Genomic DNA, 16471 nt, shown 5'->3' on the forward strand with positions numbered 1-16471 from the left:
ATTGTTTGTGAGGTGTTTTGTGTGTGTTGTGTGTGAGGTGTTTTGTGTGTGCTGTTTTGTGTGTTGTGTGAGGTGTTGTGTGTGTGAGGTTGTGTGTGCGTGTGTTGAGACTTGCTCAGTATGTTTTGCTTGAACTCAGAAAGCCAGGCAGAGGAAGTGACCAGAGCAACAAGACCAACCAACCCAAGGACAGGACAGATGTGACTGTCAGGAAGTCTGTGAGGTCACGTGCTGCCATCCTTGCCTGTGCCCCAGTGACCGTGATGGAGTCTTATGGAGCTGTTGGATTCTTTCAGAAAGAATGCTGACCAAAAGGATGATGAGGAGCTTCAGATAAATGGAATCACTTTAATGGTCTCCATTTTATTTTACTGAAAAATTAAGCAAATTTCAAACAAAACACCCAGGCTTTCCACCTGTAAACTACTGGGTAGGGGGCTTAGTGAGCTGAGAGCATCCAGTGATCTGGGACAGTGGATCCAGGTGACCTGTGTGGGTCTGTTCTGCCGGCCCCAGCCTGCAGTGGTTTCTGCATGCATGTTGTCACAGAAGGCTTTGCACAAGTCTCTGGGTATGCATTTCTTGTCCTCACGGCCCATAAGTCCAGGTATTTGATTGGACAGTGGTTATTTCCTGCTTATAGATTGTTTCCACCACTCGGTAAACTTCAGAAACACAGACACGGGTCTATACACCACAGCAGAGTCTCGGCAGAAGATCACCTACACGTGTATGTGTGCATGCTGATGGTTTCTGGATCCACTGCTGCCCCTTTCAGATTCTGTGTGTCTCACCAGGAGTCTTCATGCAAACATATTTGACCAGAGTCACAGTGAAATTGAGTTCTATTAGGTCAGTGGAGATACGCAAATGTCCTTGCTCCTTAATCTCTCTGATCTCCAGGAAGCAGAGAGAAAAGTTTCAAGGATCCTGTTAGATCAGCATCCAGGTGTTCCATTTGGTCAGAAGAGCCAAACTCAACATCTGTGACTTTGGCAAAAGTCAGGTGAGACCCAAAAATAAAAATACAGACTGATACTGCATTCCCCAGACTTTACCTTGACACTCAATCATCACAGAGTGATATTTAGTTAGCCTGTGCACACAGCATTTGGGCATTGGCGGGGCACGGTGGAGGATGATGGGTGTGGATGCTGAGCAGTCAAGTGGGAGGAGGGCTGCATGGGCGATCACACTCAGATTGGGAGGGCTGGATGCGCATGAGGTCGCTCAGCAGAAGGTGGGGAAGGGGTGGGGCCAGCACTGTAAGTCAGTCTCCTTCTCACCCAGCGCCCCTCTGGAGGGTGCATCCTTGTTGGAGATGAGCCTACTCCCATCTCCCAGCTGCTGCGTCCTGAACAGCACTGGCTCAGGGTCCTGCCTCATCACTCCCCGTGGCCTCAGCTCTGGGAGGGTGTGGATGTGGTGCAGGCTGGTTCTCTGTTGCTTTGGAGCAAGTGCAGACCAGCAGGAGTGTCTGGGATTTACTCTGTGGGAAGGAGTAGGACAGGCTGAAGATGTGCTGAGATGTGGGCTGGGGCTTCCTGTTCCCGTGGCTCACCTGAGCCCTCTGGTCTAGACGCCTCTAGCCCCTAGGGAGTGGCTTAGATGAATCACCTGTAAGGCCTGTGTAGGGAGCTGCCAGGGAGCAAGTTTAGGGCCACAGTCCTGGACTGCTGTCAGATTTCTGTGCATTTCACCCCTTTGAAAGTTTCTCCCTATTTCCCTGTGCACGTGCCTTTCTCCTGATGGGCACACACAGTGAGTACCAGTGAAGAAGGGCAAGCCAATGGGCTCCTTTCCCAGTGACACTGACACCTAGCCTTGCAGATAAGGAAACGATGTGCCGTGAGAAGAACATTCGACCTGGAACACGCAGCGGGGCCTCCCTCAATCTCATGGATCCCAGAGAACCATCTGTAGGGGAGGTACAGGGGGTTGAGTTGTTTTCCCCCGAAATTCATGTCTACCTGAAACCCCTGAATGTGACCTTATTTGGAATGATGACAGAGATGAGGTCATGCTGGATTAGATTGGGCCTGATTTCCACGACTGGGTTCTTGTAAGAAGAGGAGAGGACGCAGACACAGGGAGAAAGCCAGGTGATGACAGAGGCAGAGGCTGGAGCCACGTGTCTGTAAGCCAAGGAACCTCACCAACTGTGGCAGCCTGAGAAGGTGGAAGAGGCAGGGACAGATCCTCCCTGGGGCTCTCAGAGGGAGGGCAGCTGTGCTGCCGCCTTGGTTTCAGACCTCCAGCCCCTGGATCTGCGAGAGAACACATGCCTTGTTTGAAGCCACCCACTTTGTAGTGCTTTACAGCAGCCTTAGGAAATTAATACAATGGGGTGCATCCCTTCACTTCTTTCATATTGATTAGTTGTTCCTCAGGCATTTCTGGAAATCCTTTTTGGCCCATGCCTCTCCAGCCTCATCTGGGTGAAGACACAGGCTGCGAGGAGCTAGTATCCAGTGGCCACCTGAGGGGGAGGTGGCTCCTGGGCAAGGCTGGCTGAGGCCCCTTCTCCAAATTGCCGCATCCTGCTCAGATGGAACAGACTTTGAGAATGGGCAGATAAACAGCAGAATATGTTAGTGGAACTTGTTTAAAAGAGGAGCTTCTGATGATGAACTGTCATTCGAATTGGGCAGGCTTGTGAAGTTTCCGTCACCCCAGGACTTTTCCAGGAAAGGCTGGCAGGGCCCATGGGTGCCCTGGAGCTGCCTGTAGGAGTCAGGCCCTAAGTCACTGGCAGCCCAGGTTGGAAGGGAAGACCCCCTTCCATTCCATCCTGAATGATGACTCCATGGGTGAGTGGGACCCCGGACGGCTGCCCTTCAGAGCTCAGCCCAGTTCCCAGAGATGAGACGGCGAGATGGTTACCAGGATGGCCCCTGCCCTTGGCCCCGGCCTCTGTTTCCAGCTGCTCCCCACGCCTTCTGCACAATTGCCTGGTGAGGCCATCATGACCTTGTGGGCACAGACTTCTGGGACTGAGGCCTGTGGGTTGTGGCAAACCCCCACCCTTACCCCTTCTCCCTACAGGCTAAACTTTGATCCATACTTTTTCTTTGATTTCACTGTCTCCTCCCACGCCTAAAATAACATCCAGGTCTTTGGCTATTTCCAAAGGGTTTCTGGGAACTGCGCCCCAGTGAGGAGGCTTCCCAGCAGCGTTGGCCTTCCCTTCAGGTAGACTCCTCATCCACAGCCAGGAGCTCGCAGGTCTCAGTTCACTGACCTGCTGAGAAAGAGGGAAAAACCTTCAACACATTAAACAACAACAACAACAACAAAACACCCGTCAATGTGAGCCTCACACAAGCAGGCGCTCTCCCTTTGTAGCTGGAATTTGAAAGTGGTGGGTTGGATACTGTTCCTGAAGCTATTGTACCGCCTCTGCAGGTGAAGGGAATTGTGAACGGTCAACAGCAGGGAACATATTAACCCTGGTGTCAGCTTACATCCACCTGGGAGCACAAAGCCTTGGCTAATGATTAAAAACCCACTCCGGCTAGGAGGCCTGGGCTGCAGGTGTGTGGCTCACAGACACTGGATTCCCACCAGCCCTGACCTGCATCTGTGGTTCAGGGTTGCTGCATTTCTCTGCACTGGAGACTCTCCTCCTAAAGTGACAGTTGGGCTGGGTCACGGTTGGACGCACCAAAGGCACCTTCGGCTGAAATATTGTCATGTGGTCCCTGGACTCACCTGTAAGCAATGTTTCGAATGAATGAATGCCGCCAAGTCTGATGGCTGGACGTCTGCAGCGGACAAGAAAAATCAGGTTGAGTCGGATTTCTTTTCTTTTATGGCACAGATTCTAGAGCAGTCACATATTTTACTTATTGATTTTAAGATTTTTAAAGTTGTTTAAACATTTCAGCTTTTATTTTAGATATAGAGTGTACATGTGTAGGATTGTTGCCCAGGTGTATTGGACCCAGGTAGGGAGCATAGGACCCAATAGGTGGTTTTTCAACCCACGTCCCTCTCCCACTCTCCTCACTTGGGCAGTCCCCAGTGTTTACTGTTCCCATGTTTATGTTCACAGTGTTGACCTCCCATGTGAGAACATGTGGTGTTTGGTTTTCTGTTCCTGTGATAATTTCTCTAGGGTTATGGCATCCACGTCCATCTATGTTGCTGCAAAGGACATGATTTCGTTCTTGTTTATGGGTTTGTAGTATTCCATGGTGTATGTGTACCACTTTTTTTTTTTTTTTTTTTTTTTTTTTTTTTTTTTTTGAGACAGAGTTTCACTCTGTTGCCCCAGGCTGGAGTGCAGTGGCACGATCTCGGCTTACTGCAACCTCTGCCTCCTGGGTTCAAGTGATTCTCCTGCCTTAGCCTCCTGAATAACTGGGATTACACGCACCTGCAATTACGCCTAGCTAATTTTTATATTTTTATCAGGGACAGTGTTTCGCCATGTTGGTCAGGCTTGTCTCGAACTCCTGACCTCAGGTGATCTGCCCGCCCTGGCCTTTCAAAGTGCTGGGATTACAGGTGTGAGCCACCGCGCCCAGCCTGTACCACATTTTCTTTATCCAGTCCACCCTTAATGGTATTTAGGTTGATTCTATGTCTTTGCCATTGTGAATAGCACGGTGATGAACATATGAGTGCATGTGTCTTTTTGGTGTAATGATCTAGATTTCTTTGGGTATATACCCATAAGTGAGTTGCTGGGTTGAATGGTAGTTCTGTTTTAAGTTCTTTGAGAAATCTCCACACTGCTTTCCACAGTGGCTGAACTCATTTACTTTTCCACTAGCAGTGTACAAGCATTCCTTTTCTCTGCAGCCTAGCCGACGTCTGATGTTTTTTGACTTTTTAGTAATAGCCATTCTGACTGGTGTGAGATTTTCAACCTTTGTTGGATGTATAGTTTGTGAATATTTTCTCCCATTTTGTAGGATGTCTGTTTACTCTGTTGATAGTTTCTTTTGTTATGCAGAAGTTCTTTAGTTTAATTAGCTCCCACTTGTCAATTTTTGTTTTTGTTGCAATTACTTTTGGGTACTTGGCCATAAATTCTTTGCCAAGGCTGATGTCGATAAGGGTATTTCTTAGGTTTTCTTCAGGATTTTTATAGTTTGAGGTCTAACATTTAAATCTGTAATCTATCTTGGATTAGTTTTTATATATGGTGAAAGGTAAGGGTCTAGTTTCATTCTTCTGCTATGGCTAGCCAGTTATCCCAGCACTATTTATTGAATAAGGTGTCCTTTCCCCATTGCTTGTTTTTGTTGACCTTGTCGAAGATCAGATGGTTGTAAGTGTGCAGCTTTATTTCTGTGTTTTCTATTCTGTTCAGTTGGAATATGTGTCTGTTTCTGTACCAGTACCATACTGTTTTGGTTACATTAGCCTTGTAGTATACTTTGAAGTTGAATAATGTGATGCCTTTGGCTTTGTTCTTTTTGCTTAGGATTGCTTTGGCTATTTTGGCTCTCTTTTGGTTCCATATGAATTTTGCAATAGGTTTTTTTCTAATTCTGTGAAGAATGATGTCAGTAGTTTGATAGGTATAGCATTGAATTTGTAAATTGCTTTGGGTAGTATGGCCATTTTAATGACATTGATTCTCCCCATTCATAAGCATGGGGTGTTTTTCCATTTGCTTGTGTTTTCTCTGATTTCTTTCAGCAGTAGTCACGCATTTTAAATATGGAGAGGCCCTTAAACGCAGTGGCCATGTGTGATTGGTTTGGGAAATAGCAGTAACTACTGAAGAGGAACATTAAATATTGATTTTTTTTTTTTTTTTTTTTGAGACAGATTCTTGATCTGTCACCCAGGCTGGAGTGCAGTGATGTGATCTTGGTTCACTGCAACCTCTGCCTCCCGGGTTTGAGTGATTCTCATGCCCCAGCCTCCTGAGTAGTTGGGATTATATGCGTGTGCTACCACGCCCAGATAATTTTTGTATTTTTAGTATAGACAGGGTTTCATCATGTTGGCCAGGCTGGTCTCGAACTCCTGACCTCAGGTAATTCTGCCTGCCTCAGCCTCCTAAAGTGCTGGGATTACAAGTGTAAGCCACCATGCCCAGTCTAATTTTTGTATTTTTAGCAGAGACGGGGTTTTACTGTATTGGCCAGGCTGGTCTTGAACTCCTGATCTCAAGTGATCTGCCTGCCTCAGTCTCTCAAAGTGCTGATTTTTTTTTTTTAAATGTCTGCAGTTGGAGAGAAGTTGGCATGTGACAAGGAGGCGTTACAGATTCCAGGTCAGAGGAGGCATTCGATTGGTGCATTATTTATATTACCTGAGTGTATTTTACCTGCAAAAGGGATACTCATCTAGAAAACCACACACAACAACATCTCCAACCTACATCCACTTGCGGGACAGTCAGCGCGCCGTGGGAGGGAGCTGGCTTGGTCCAGGAGCGAGGGCCTAGGCTCAGGCCCCTCCCGTTATACATGGCCTTGTTCTCTAAACTTCTGTTTTCTTATCTTCAAATGTGGGGGTTGCTTGGCTATGAATCTTGGTCTCCTGTGGCTCAATAGTCCTAGTTTAGAGAAGCAGGTGCCATGGTGGTTTCCTCAGGTCACTGAAGGCATCTTGAGCTTTTTGGGCAGAAACTTCATTCATACTGTGTGTTGCTGGGGACCCAAGTCTGGGTGTAAGTCTGCCAGCATCAGGGCAACTGTTGCCTTCAAAATCTGAAACTTCACAGGCTCCTGGTCCTCATAGCTGCTATGATAATTGTCTCATTCTCCTGGTGCATTTATAACAGGTTTCTTTAAAATGTACACTTTCCCGAGAGTATTAGGAAACAATTTTTGTTAAAAAATTGAAAAAAAAGTCCTTGCCGGAAATCTTGTCATATTTGGAGGCTCAATTGTAAAGAAAGAATAAGGAGAAACATGTTTAATTGGATGAGTATTTTCTACTTTAGTAGGAAGTTTTTCTCTACTTAACTAACACTTCGTTTCCCAGCATGATGGCCACTAGCACTCCCCATCCCGTCCTCTCTGGCCCTCAGGCCCTGGGGTAGCCCCGTGGCCTGTCTTTCCAGAAATTATGGAATTTGAAGAGAACCTGGGGTCATGGAAGATGAGGGACTTCACAGGGGCAGGCTGTGCTTGCATCCAGGTTGTAATAGCTGTTAGCTTTGTACTTCGGACACAGATGTAATTTTCTAACATATGCAACAGACTTTCAAAAGTACTACTTACACCATCACCACCACCATCATCACCACCACCATTACCACCGTCATCACCACCACCATTACCACCGTCATCACCACAGCACTCCCTAGTTACCTTTGGGGGATGCTAGGGAACCAACTCATTCTGATTCGGTAAATAAAGAGAAGCAATTGAGCATTTAACCTTTGGGAACTGTTCTTTGGAGTTTCCAAATAAAGGAAGAGGGAAAGTTGTATTGAAAGAGGAATTCCAGCTAATAAACCTTGAAAATGTGATAGGGTTAACATAGTGCCCTTTCCAAACTCCTAATAAATGATTCTCTGGCTCTAGGCTCTGGTCCTCTGTAACCTGCACTATCATAAAAGTGGAGTTAGACCACGGGTCATAAGGTTGTAAGCCTCCTCGCAGGTAGTACACAGCCGAGTCCTCACCCCAGCCGAGTTCACCAGAATCAAACCAGAATCAGACCTAGCCTCAGATTCATCTGCAACTGACAGGAAGTCCAGGGGCCAGGACATCTGTGAAGCCATACTGCAGGGCTCAGTGAAATCCAGGGCAGAGGGAATTCTACTGGGTAGAAAAAACCCCAGTCTTTTTCAAATACATTGCAAAAAGAGGAGAAAGAAAAAGGAACTGGGCCGGGTGCTGTGGCTCACGCCTGTAATCCCAGCACTTTGGGAGGCCGAGGCGGGCGGATCATTTGAGGTCAGGAGACCAGCCTGGCCAACGTGGTGAAACCCTGTCTCTACTAAAAATACAAAAATTAGCTGGTCTTGGTGGTGTACGCCTGTAATCCCAGCTACTTGGGAGGCTGAGGCAGGAGAATGGCTTGAACCCAGGAGGCAGAGGTTGCAGTGAGCCGAGATTGTACCACTGCTCTCCAGCCTGGGCGACAGAGACTCCGTATCAAAAAAAAAAAAAAAAGGAACTGAAGTGACATATTAAATAAACATCGTAAGACTTTATTCAGACTGTAACTTAGACTGTAAAAATAAATCCAAACAACCCCAAAACACTTATGACAGAGAAATTTGAACATGAATTAGATATTTTAAGGAATTATTCTTCACAATACTGGCAGTTTGTTCTATGTTTTAAAATGTTCTTGACTTTTTTTTTAAAATTATTATTTATTTATTTTTAGATGGAGTTTCGCTCTTGTTGCCCAGGCTGGAGTGCAATGGTGCGATCTCGGCTCACAGCAACCTCCGCCTCTTGGGTTCAAGCGATTCTCCTGCCTCAGCCTCCTGAGTAGCTGGGATTACAGGCATGCATCACCACGCCCAGCTAATTTTGTATTTTTAGTAGAGACGGGGTTTCTCCATGTTGGTCAGGCTTGTCTCGAACTCCTGACCTCAGGTGATCTTCCTGTCTTGGCCTCCCACAGTGCTGGGATTACAGACGTGAGCCATTGTGCCCGGCTTGACTTTTAAATATGTGTACTGAGATATTTATGGATGAAGTGATGTGATATCTAGGGTTAGCTTTAAATGGCACAGTTGGGTGGGGGGTGTCAGTGTATGGATGTAGTTCATCTGGGGACAAGTTGGTAACTGGAAACAAAGTGGTGGGACCTGGGGCTCCTGATCCATGTGTCTCTACTTCACAGGGGCATTGTGCAGGGCGCGGATGATGTGTTCAGGCACAGAGCTCAGGCTGGCTGGTCACTGTTTTTATCATATGACACACCAATGTTTCCCAAGCCAGCGTCCTTTCCCCCTCTTGCAGTTAACTTCCATGACCTAATGGCTTAAGACTTTCCCACAAGTCTCCTGTGTGGCATTGAGCCGTTGACATCTGGGGGATATCCCCTCAGCAGTGCTACAATATGTCTTATTTGATGAAATGTTTCACTGAAAACCCACTGAGTTTGTCAACACGTGGTGCAGAGTTCACAGGCTGCTTTGTAAAATAGTAACACTTGCTTCATAAAGCCTTTAAAGAAATGATTCTGAATAAAGGGTTGTTTCACACTAGCCAGGTACATTTTTACTTTTTTTCCCCTGGGAAAATCATACAACTCACTCACCAGGGAGATCAGCCTTGATAGGTTTTGTGCATGGAAGGAAATAGGGCCGAGGCGCAGGCATCCAGTGAGCACAGATTGTGATTCAAGAGAGCGAAGCACTTTGGAAAATTAGGGGAGTTAAACATGGACTCGGACTTGTATGAGATCCTGAACTCCCCATCATTGGTGCCATTTAAGTAGTGGCTGGAAGTTATGTTGCAGTGTTCCTTCTTAGAGTGATTGGGAGACTGAGTGCAAATGATGGCAGAGGATGCAGTAATGAAGCCCGCGTTGCATGTGGTGACAAGGTCGTTAGTATAAACCACACTGATGCCAAATATTTTAGGTCAGTGGATCTCAGAGTGTCATCTAAGACAGCAGCATCAGCATAAACCTGGGAACTTAGAAATACAAACTCTTTGTGCCCACTCAGACCTGTTGAATCAGAAATTCTGGGATAGGGTCCCTAAATCTCCTAATATGCCTTCCTGGTGGTTCTGATGCAAGCTAAAGTTTGTTCAGCCTGTTCTAGGAGATGACTTGCTGGGGTGGGGCTGCCACCTGGGGCCACCTTGAGCAATCCTGGGGGTGTTGAGGGTGCTCGGGGCATAGGGTTACTGAGAACTCGGCAGCCTCTGGGGTTTGGGTGACCCGACGTTTATGATTTCCTTCCACTTGAGAAACTCGCATTCTCTGATGCCTTTCTCCTTTCCATACCGGGCAGATGACTATTGGCTTCTGTCATACATGCTCCAGAAAATATTCTGATGCCAGATTCCTCAATGTGTTTGCCTAGAAAATGCTTTAAGCTTCTCAAGGCGAGGCATTGCCAAAACAATAGAGGTCCTCAGGTAGGGAACATAAATCTGGAAGAGAAGTGCACGTCTTCAGAAGAAGGCATCTGCAGCATGAATTTTCCACCCTGGAGCTTCCTTGTCAGGAGGAAGGATTCCTCCAAGGCTTTGCTTTCTGTAGCAGCATGAGGCATCCTAGGAATAAAGAAGTAGAGTCAGGTAGATAAAAATTAGGGGTGGACTAGGCTGTGATTATGGCCCTTTTAATAATGTTAGAGTAATAGGTGTATTAAGTGGGGGCATTAGAATTAGAAACTGGCAAGTTCCTAGGAATTTTAAATCTATATATTTAAAGATTAAATTATAGTTGATTTTCATTACTTGTGGATTCCATATTTGCAAATTAGCCTCCTGGATACAATTTATTTGCAATCCCAAAATCAATACCTAGGACAATTTTGTGATCATTTGAAGACATGAGCAAAAAGACTCAAAATTCGGGTTGGCCACCTGCATGTTCCCTTCTGACACTGAACAAAGCAAAGCTCTTCCTTGTTTAAACTCATACTGCAGACAGGCATCCTTTCCACAGTCTATTTCCACATTTCCCCCATTTTTGTGCTTCTGTTGTTGATTATGCTGTTTAAAATGCAAGTGCAGTGCTGATGTGATGTCCAGTGTCCCTAAGCACAAGAAGACTGTCCTGTGCCTGGTGGAGAAAGGAGAAAGCGCATGTGTTAGACAATCCTTCCTTCAGGTGTGAGTTACAGCACCAATGGCTGAGAGTTTCATGTTAATGAATCCACAGTGTTTATTAAATTAGGGTCTCTCTTTTTCACCCAGGCCAGAGTGCTGTGGCATGATCTCGGTTCACTGCAACCTCTGCCTCCCGGGTTCAAGCGATTCTCATGCCCCAGCCTCCCGAGTAACTGGGATTACAGGCATGCACGACCACTCCCGACAATTTTTACATTTTTAGTAGAGATGGAGTTTCACCACGTTGGCCAGGCTGGTCTCGAACTCCTGACCTCAGGTGATCCACCTGCCTAGGCCTCTCAAAGTGCTGAGATTACAGGTGTGAGCCACTGCACCCGGCCAAGGTTATGCGTTGAATCGGTTGGTGAAAATGCTGTGACTAGAGCTCGAAGGACCCTAACTCTGTATTTCTCCTAGAGACAGAAGCTCAGTGTTGGTCAAATCAGTGTTTGCAGCGACTTTATAGAACATGACTACCTCCAATAATGAAAATCAACTGTAATTGATTAGGCTTTGATTAGGGTCCATAGTAGCACAGCCCCATTGTCAAGTTTTCACTTAATGATTCTTTCCCTGAGCTAACTATCTGAGAGAACAGATCCCAGCCCACTTTCTGGCTGCCTTGCGTGAACCTATGATAGGCAATTCGCTTACAAACCGGAGAGGCAGGGAGAAGAGAGGCACGGGGGGGAAGAATCAGGGCAGAGGGCTAACTAGTCTTGGCTCTGGAGTTCTAGGGAGGTAGGAAAGTCGATGGTCCCTCATGGTGGAGTGAAAGCTAAGACAGACCTGGCCTGTGTCCTAGCACTCCCCTCGCTGCAAATGGCCTCAGGTGGCCAAGCCTGGTCCTGGGTTTGAACTAGATGAAGTGACAACCTGATAATGGGGCTGCCTTACTATGGACTCCTAGTCACTACTTAATCAATTACAGTAGATTCTTGTTATTGGTGGTAGTCATGTTCGATGAAGTTGCTGCAAACACTGATTTAGCCAACACTGAGCTTCTGTCTCTAGGAGAAATAAAGGGTTAGGGTCCTGCGAGCTCTAGTCACAGTGTTTTCACGAACTGATCAACACATAACCTCGGCCGGGCACAGTGGCTGATGCCTGTTTGAAAGTGGGGATGATAAGGGTTCCTTGCTCAGCAGGCTGCTAGAAGGATGGAGAAAGAATACAAGCAAATCATGTTGCATTATGTCAGGAATACAGTGGATGTGGAATAACTTGCTGTGACAATGATCGTTACTGGTATTAATACAGGGACAACGAGGAGGGTGATTGTTGCTTGCGTGTCACTGACTATGCATTTGGCTTCACATCCAGGCAGAACCTGTCATTTAAAGGGATCAGAATTTATAAGTGATTATTGAACTGAAATATCAGTTAACTTGCGGAATCCTGAAACTTTCACTTTAGCATTCCATTGTGTCTGAAAATAGGTAAAAGTAGTCACCTGTCTTTGACGTACAATCCCACCCTGTCTTGGAGTTCTCTCCAGGGTCTGGGGTTCCCTGTCCTGTTTTTACATGGTGTACATCTACAATGAGCCATTGAAATTTCCCATTTGGGGTTCCTCAGAGTGTAAGAAAGCTTAAAGATACTTAGGAATAGTCAGAGCATAGAAATCCTCTGGACTCTGCCCCATCTGCCTTACAGAAACTTGATGAGTTTTACTGACTACCTCATGCAAGGCTCTCAAAAACCTCCGTGTTTGCAGCAGTAGCAAATCCTTTTTTGCTCACATTTCATTGATTTCTGCAGTATTTTATTAAACTCTGCAATTACAATAACTGGTACAACTGGGATTTGCAGGGTTGGGAGCAGACGCAGTGGTCATTTGGTCAGCTTTTGAGTTGACAGAAGAAACACAGTGCAGGACTGCAGAGCCCAGCCTGCTGGCTCCAGGCATGCAGTGGGCGTGCAGTGCCTGGCTCTTCGGTAGTAATAATGATGTTCCTGGGCAGGGATGGCGAGGAAGGCCCTGGGCCCCTTCCGTCTTCATCTAGTTCCTACTTTTGCACTGCTTGACTGCAAAAAAGTCAGTCTTGGCTGACTGAGCCCCTCAGTGGGAGCGGGGACAGCCAATTCTCCAGTGCTCCATTGTGGAGCCCAGCCAGCTGGCTCAGGCCATGCATTCCATATTGTCTCACAGAATGAACAGAGAGACAGCAGATCCACGGTTGGTGGGAAGCCTATAGAGGTGGTTTTGGAGTGACCTCATTTATGTGGTTCTTGGAGGGCAAGATGCAGTTTCATTCCAACCAGTAAGCAGAAAAGACTCACACTTGAATGTGGCTTTGCTCAGCCTGGTTCAGCTTCCAATGTACTCATTTCTCGACATACAACACTTAATGCAGGGCTCACTGTCTTATATTTACACCTGCCCGTGTCCCCTCATCTCACCGTAAGCTTCCCAAAGGCGGGGATATGCCCTTTCCCATTTTTTTTCAACTCCAGCATTTTCAGTGAGGCTGGACACATACTAACAGCTGGAAAATGAATTTTGAAGTTAATTGCTCAATAAACTTATTTTCTCATGGCGGGATCTATAGATCTGTAATATGACGTTATATGATGCACATAAAACCTCTCTGGTTTAGAGCACATCCTCCTTCAGCTTTATTGGAAGTTACTAGGTGGAGGAAGAGCTGAAAGTAGTTGGATATCTTGTATCTCGATGCTCCTGCTGTTCCTCCTCCAATATTTTGGCACGCCCATCAAATTGTCCAATCTTCCTAGTTACATTAACCAGTTTGACTTACTGGATTGTTTTCCCCACTGCCTCTCCCTTTTATTTAACACACATTCCGGAGGAGGAGGCAACGTTTCCACGTGTGGCTAGGGGCCATTCCGGCCTCACACCTTATGCCACTCCTTGCTTTATTGCTGCTGTTCCCAGTCAGCCTGGCTTCCTGCCAGGAGAGGGTGAAGTGAGGGGAGTGCAGGGCGGCAGGTGAGCATCTCCAGGCCACCTGCCCATCCTGGGAGCTGAAGGTTGCTCCTGGTCAGCAGCATTTCCCAAACACCCACCAGGCATCTCAGAGCTTTCAGATGGCGTCTTAGTCAGCTTAGGCTGCCAAGACAAAGCACCACCATGTGGGGTGGCTGCAGCAATGGGCGGTTATCACCCTCAGTCCTGGAGGCTGGAAGGCTGAGATGAGGGTGTCTGCAGGGTTGGATTCTCCTGAGGGCTTTCTTTTGGCTTGTAGGTGGCTGTTTTCTCCCTGTGTTCTCACATGGCTGCCCCTCTATGTGTGTCTCTGTGTCCTAATCTCCTCTTCTTTTTTTTTTTTTTTTTTTTTTTTTTTTTTTGAGGCGGAGTCTTGCTCTGTCGCCCGGGCTGGAGTGCAGTGGTGCGATCTCAGCTCACTGAAAGCTCCGCCTCCCGGGTTCACGCCATTCTCCTGCCTCAGCCTCCCGAGTAGCTGGGACTACAGGTGCCCGCCACCATGTGAGGCTAATTTTTTGTATTTTTAGTAGAGACGGGTTTTCACCGTGTTAGCCAGGTTAATCTCCTCTTTTTATAAAGACACCACTCATACTGGATTAGGGCCACCCTAACAGTGTCATTTTAACTTAATCACTTCTTCAAAGATCCTGTTTCCAAACTGTCACCCTCTGAGGTCCTGGGCACTAGGACTTCAACATATGGATGTTTGTGGGAATGCATTTCAGCCATTAACAGATGGTACCAGGCATTTTGTCAGTCTCCAATAGGGAGGAGGACGGTGCTACCTTTGCCAGATATGGTGGGTAATAAATCATAAACTTGAAGTTATGGTCTTGATTATGGAACTGATGAGTCCTCTCTTCCACTGCCCTGCCCCTCCTTCATTAATCATCAGTTTATAAATATTTATGTCCTGGGGACCTCTGATGCACCAGGCACTGGGCCCTGTGTGGGGATGTGGAGGCCTGCCGTGGTTCTCTTGTGGGGGAATTTACATTCTAGGACACTCTGGTGGCATAGTCCACTTGGGGCCTGAGACTGACCTGGGAAGGGATGAAGGTGCTTGCAGAGAGGGTTGGAGGAGCCGTTTTCTCCTCCGCTCTGTTCTCTGGGACACTGGTTTCATAACTATCCAAAGTCCCTTTACCTTTGACAAGATAGTTGCTTTTTTGGAAAGGGGATATAATTTGCTTAAATAGAAAAAGATGGAATGGGTTTCATGTTTTGTATGTTTTCCTCTTCTCTGGGATGATGCATGTGGTCCTGGAAGTCACAGCACTTTCTAGAGGAAGTACTAGTGATGTGGACCCCAAAGCACATGGCATCTCTGGGTGTTTATCCCGAGGCAGCCACTAAGGATGTTAACATTTTCAACTATAGAATGTTTCTCATAGCATCATTCATAAAAGTGGGAAATTGGAGACCAAAAAACATGCTGTTAAAGGGGGATTATGTTCCATCTGGACAATTGGGTACTATGCTGCTGTTAAAAATTGTAGTGCAGAAGAAAAGATAATGATATGGACATAAAGCACCATTTGGCTTTTAGTATGGGCGGAAGAAAGTCGCCCATACTTATTTAGGGGTCCATCCTATTTGGCTAAAGTTGGTTATCTTGGGGTATGGGAGGGAGGGAGAGGCTGATTCTGTCTGCTGCTTTTTGTATATGTCTACTTTCTGAATTTTCTATAACAAAGTAACTTTTATCATAAGAATGAAAGTAGGTGGTACTTGTTATTTAAAAAGCTGGTTCTCAGAGCTAGCCTCTCAAGGGCAGTGAGGCCCTGCTCTTCAGCCACGGGGGTCTACACAGGCTCCTCAGATAGCCTGGGGCCTGCATGCCTGGGGTCTGACTCCCGAGCTGCAAGCCTGCACCTGCGGGAAGGGATTGGGGGACTGCTTGTTCCTCATGCAGAAGGCTTCGTCTGTGGTTGGCTTCTGCTCACAGGAGGCGGCTTGAGCAGCCCCGTTTTTCACAGCTCATCCCAGCGCAGACTGATTTTATTTCATCTTGTTTTATATTACATTTTATTTTATTATCATTTTCAGATCCAATTTGTACAGGGCATCTAATCTCTCTGAGATAGAAATGAGGGGAAAAAAGGTTGGGGCATCCAGGAGGCACAGCCATTCTAAACGTGAGCCACTGACTCATGAGGCACTTCCAGATGGAAGCCTCAGAGGTTAGAGGACACATCTATCCCCATGTTTAAAAGGGAAATGGATGCCCTGTGCTCAGCTAGTGAAGCAGCCTTTAGCAGAGCCCCAGGTGACTGTCCCCTGGCGTGTGTGTGGGAGTTGGGAGGAGCCGTGGGCCCTGGCCTAGAGCACTGATCCTGGGCAGATGTGGCCTCAGCTGACTAACCAGATGACCTTGGACGGGTCAGTTAGATACCAAGGACATTATTTCGTCACCTGTAAGAAGTTGAGTAAGATCACCCATGTTTCTGTGTAGTGTAAACGTCATGTATGTGACATATTGACATTATTTTGGCATGAGACATACTGTCTCAATAGGTTTTAGGATTGACCTGAGCAGATATACTTCGTTTTTTTGGTGCCTCAGACTACGTCCTCTTCCCAGAGTCTCCTGTTAGGTTCAAGCTTATGCTTGTGAGCTGCTAGGAGCAAGTGCAGGGTGCACCTCAGGACAGTGCTGGGTCCCTGTCATTGTCCCCCTTTTTACAGATGAGGACACTGAGGAGACAGGGCTCACTGACTACCCTGAGTACCCTGTCTGTTAGGGCAGAGCTAGGATTTGAGTCGGGCTCCCTGCTTCCAGGTCCTTTCCCATGGT

At 46.8% G+C, this 16471-nt stretch overlaps 1 protein-coding gene across 6 annotated transcripts in view; it reads left to right on the forward strand.

Annotated features, from left to right (window-relative positions):
* Positions 1 to 16471, forward strand: part of TNS3 (tensin 3) — a 314080-nt gene that overhangs the window by 112605 nt on the left and 185004 nt on the right. Inside the window, exon 1 of one of the 6 annotated variants that reach the window (XM_055293201.2) lies at positions 3638 to 3787. The exons of the other annotated variants lie outside the window; for them this stretch is intronic. Coding sequence (XP_055149176.1) covers positions 3734 to 3787 — 54 coding nt within the window. The 5' untranslated portion in view covers positions 3638 to 3733. Of the gene's footprint in view, positions 1 to 3637; positions 3788 to 16471 lie in introns of those variants that run through there. 6 annotated transcript variants of the gene reach the window in all.

This window comes from Symphalangus syndactylus, chromosome 9, assembly GCF_028878055.3.
Source record: "Symphalangus syndactylus isolate Jambi chromosome 9, NHGRI_mSymSyn1-v2.1_pri, whole genome shotgun sequence".
NCBI classification, from domain to species: domain Eukaryota; kingdom Metazoa; phylum Chordata; class Mammalia; order Primates; family Hylobatidae; genus Symphalangus; species Symphalangus syndactylus.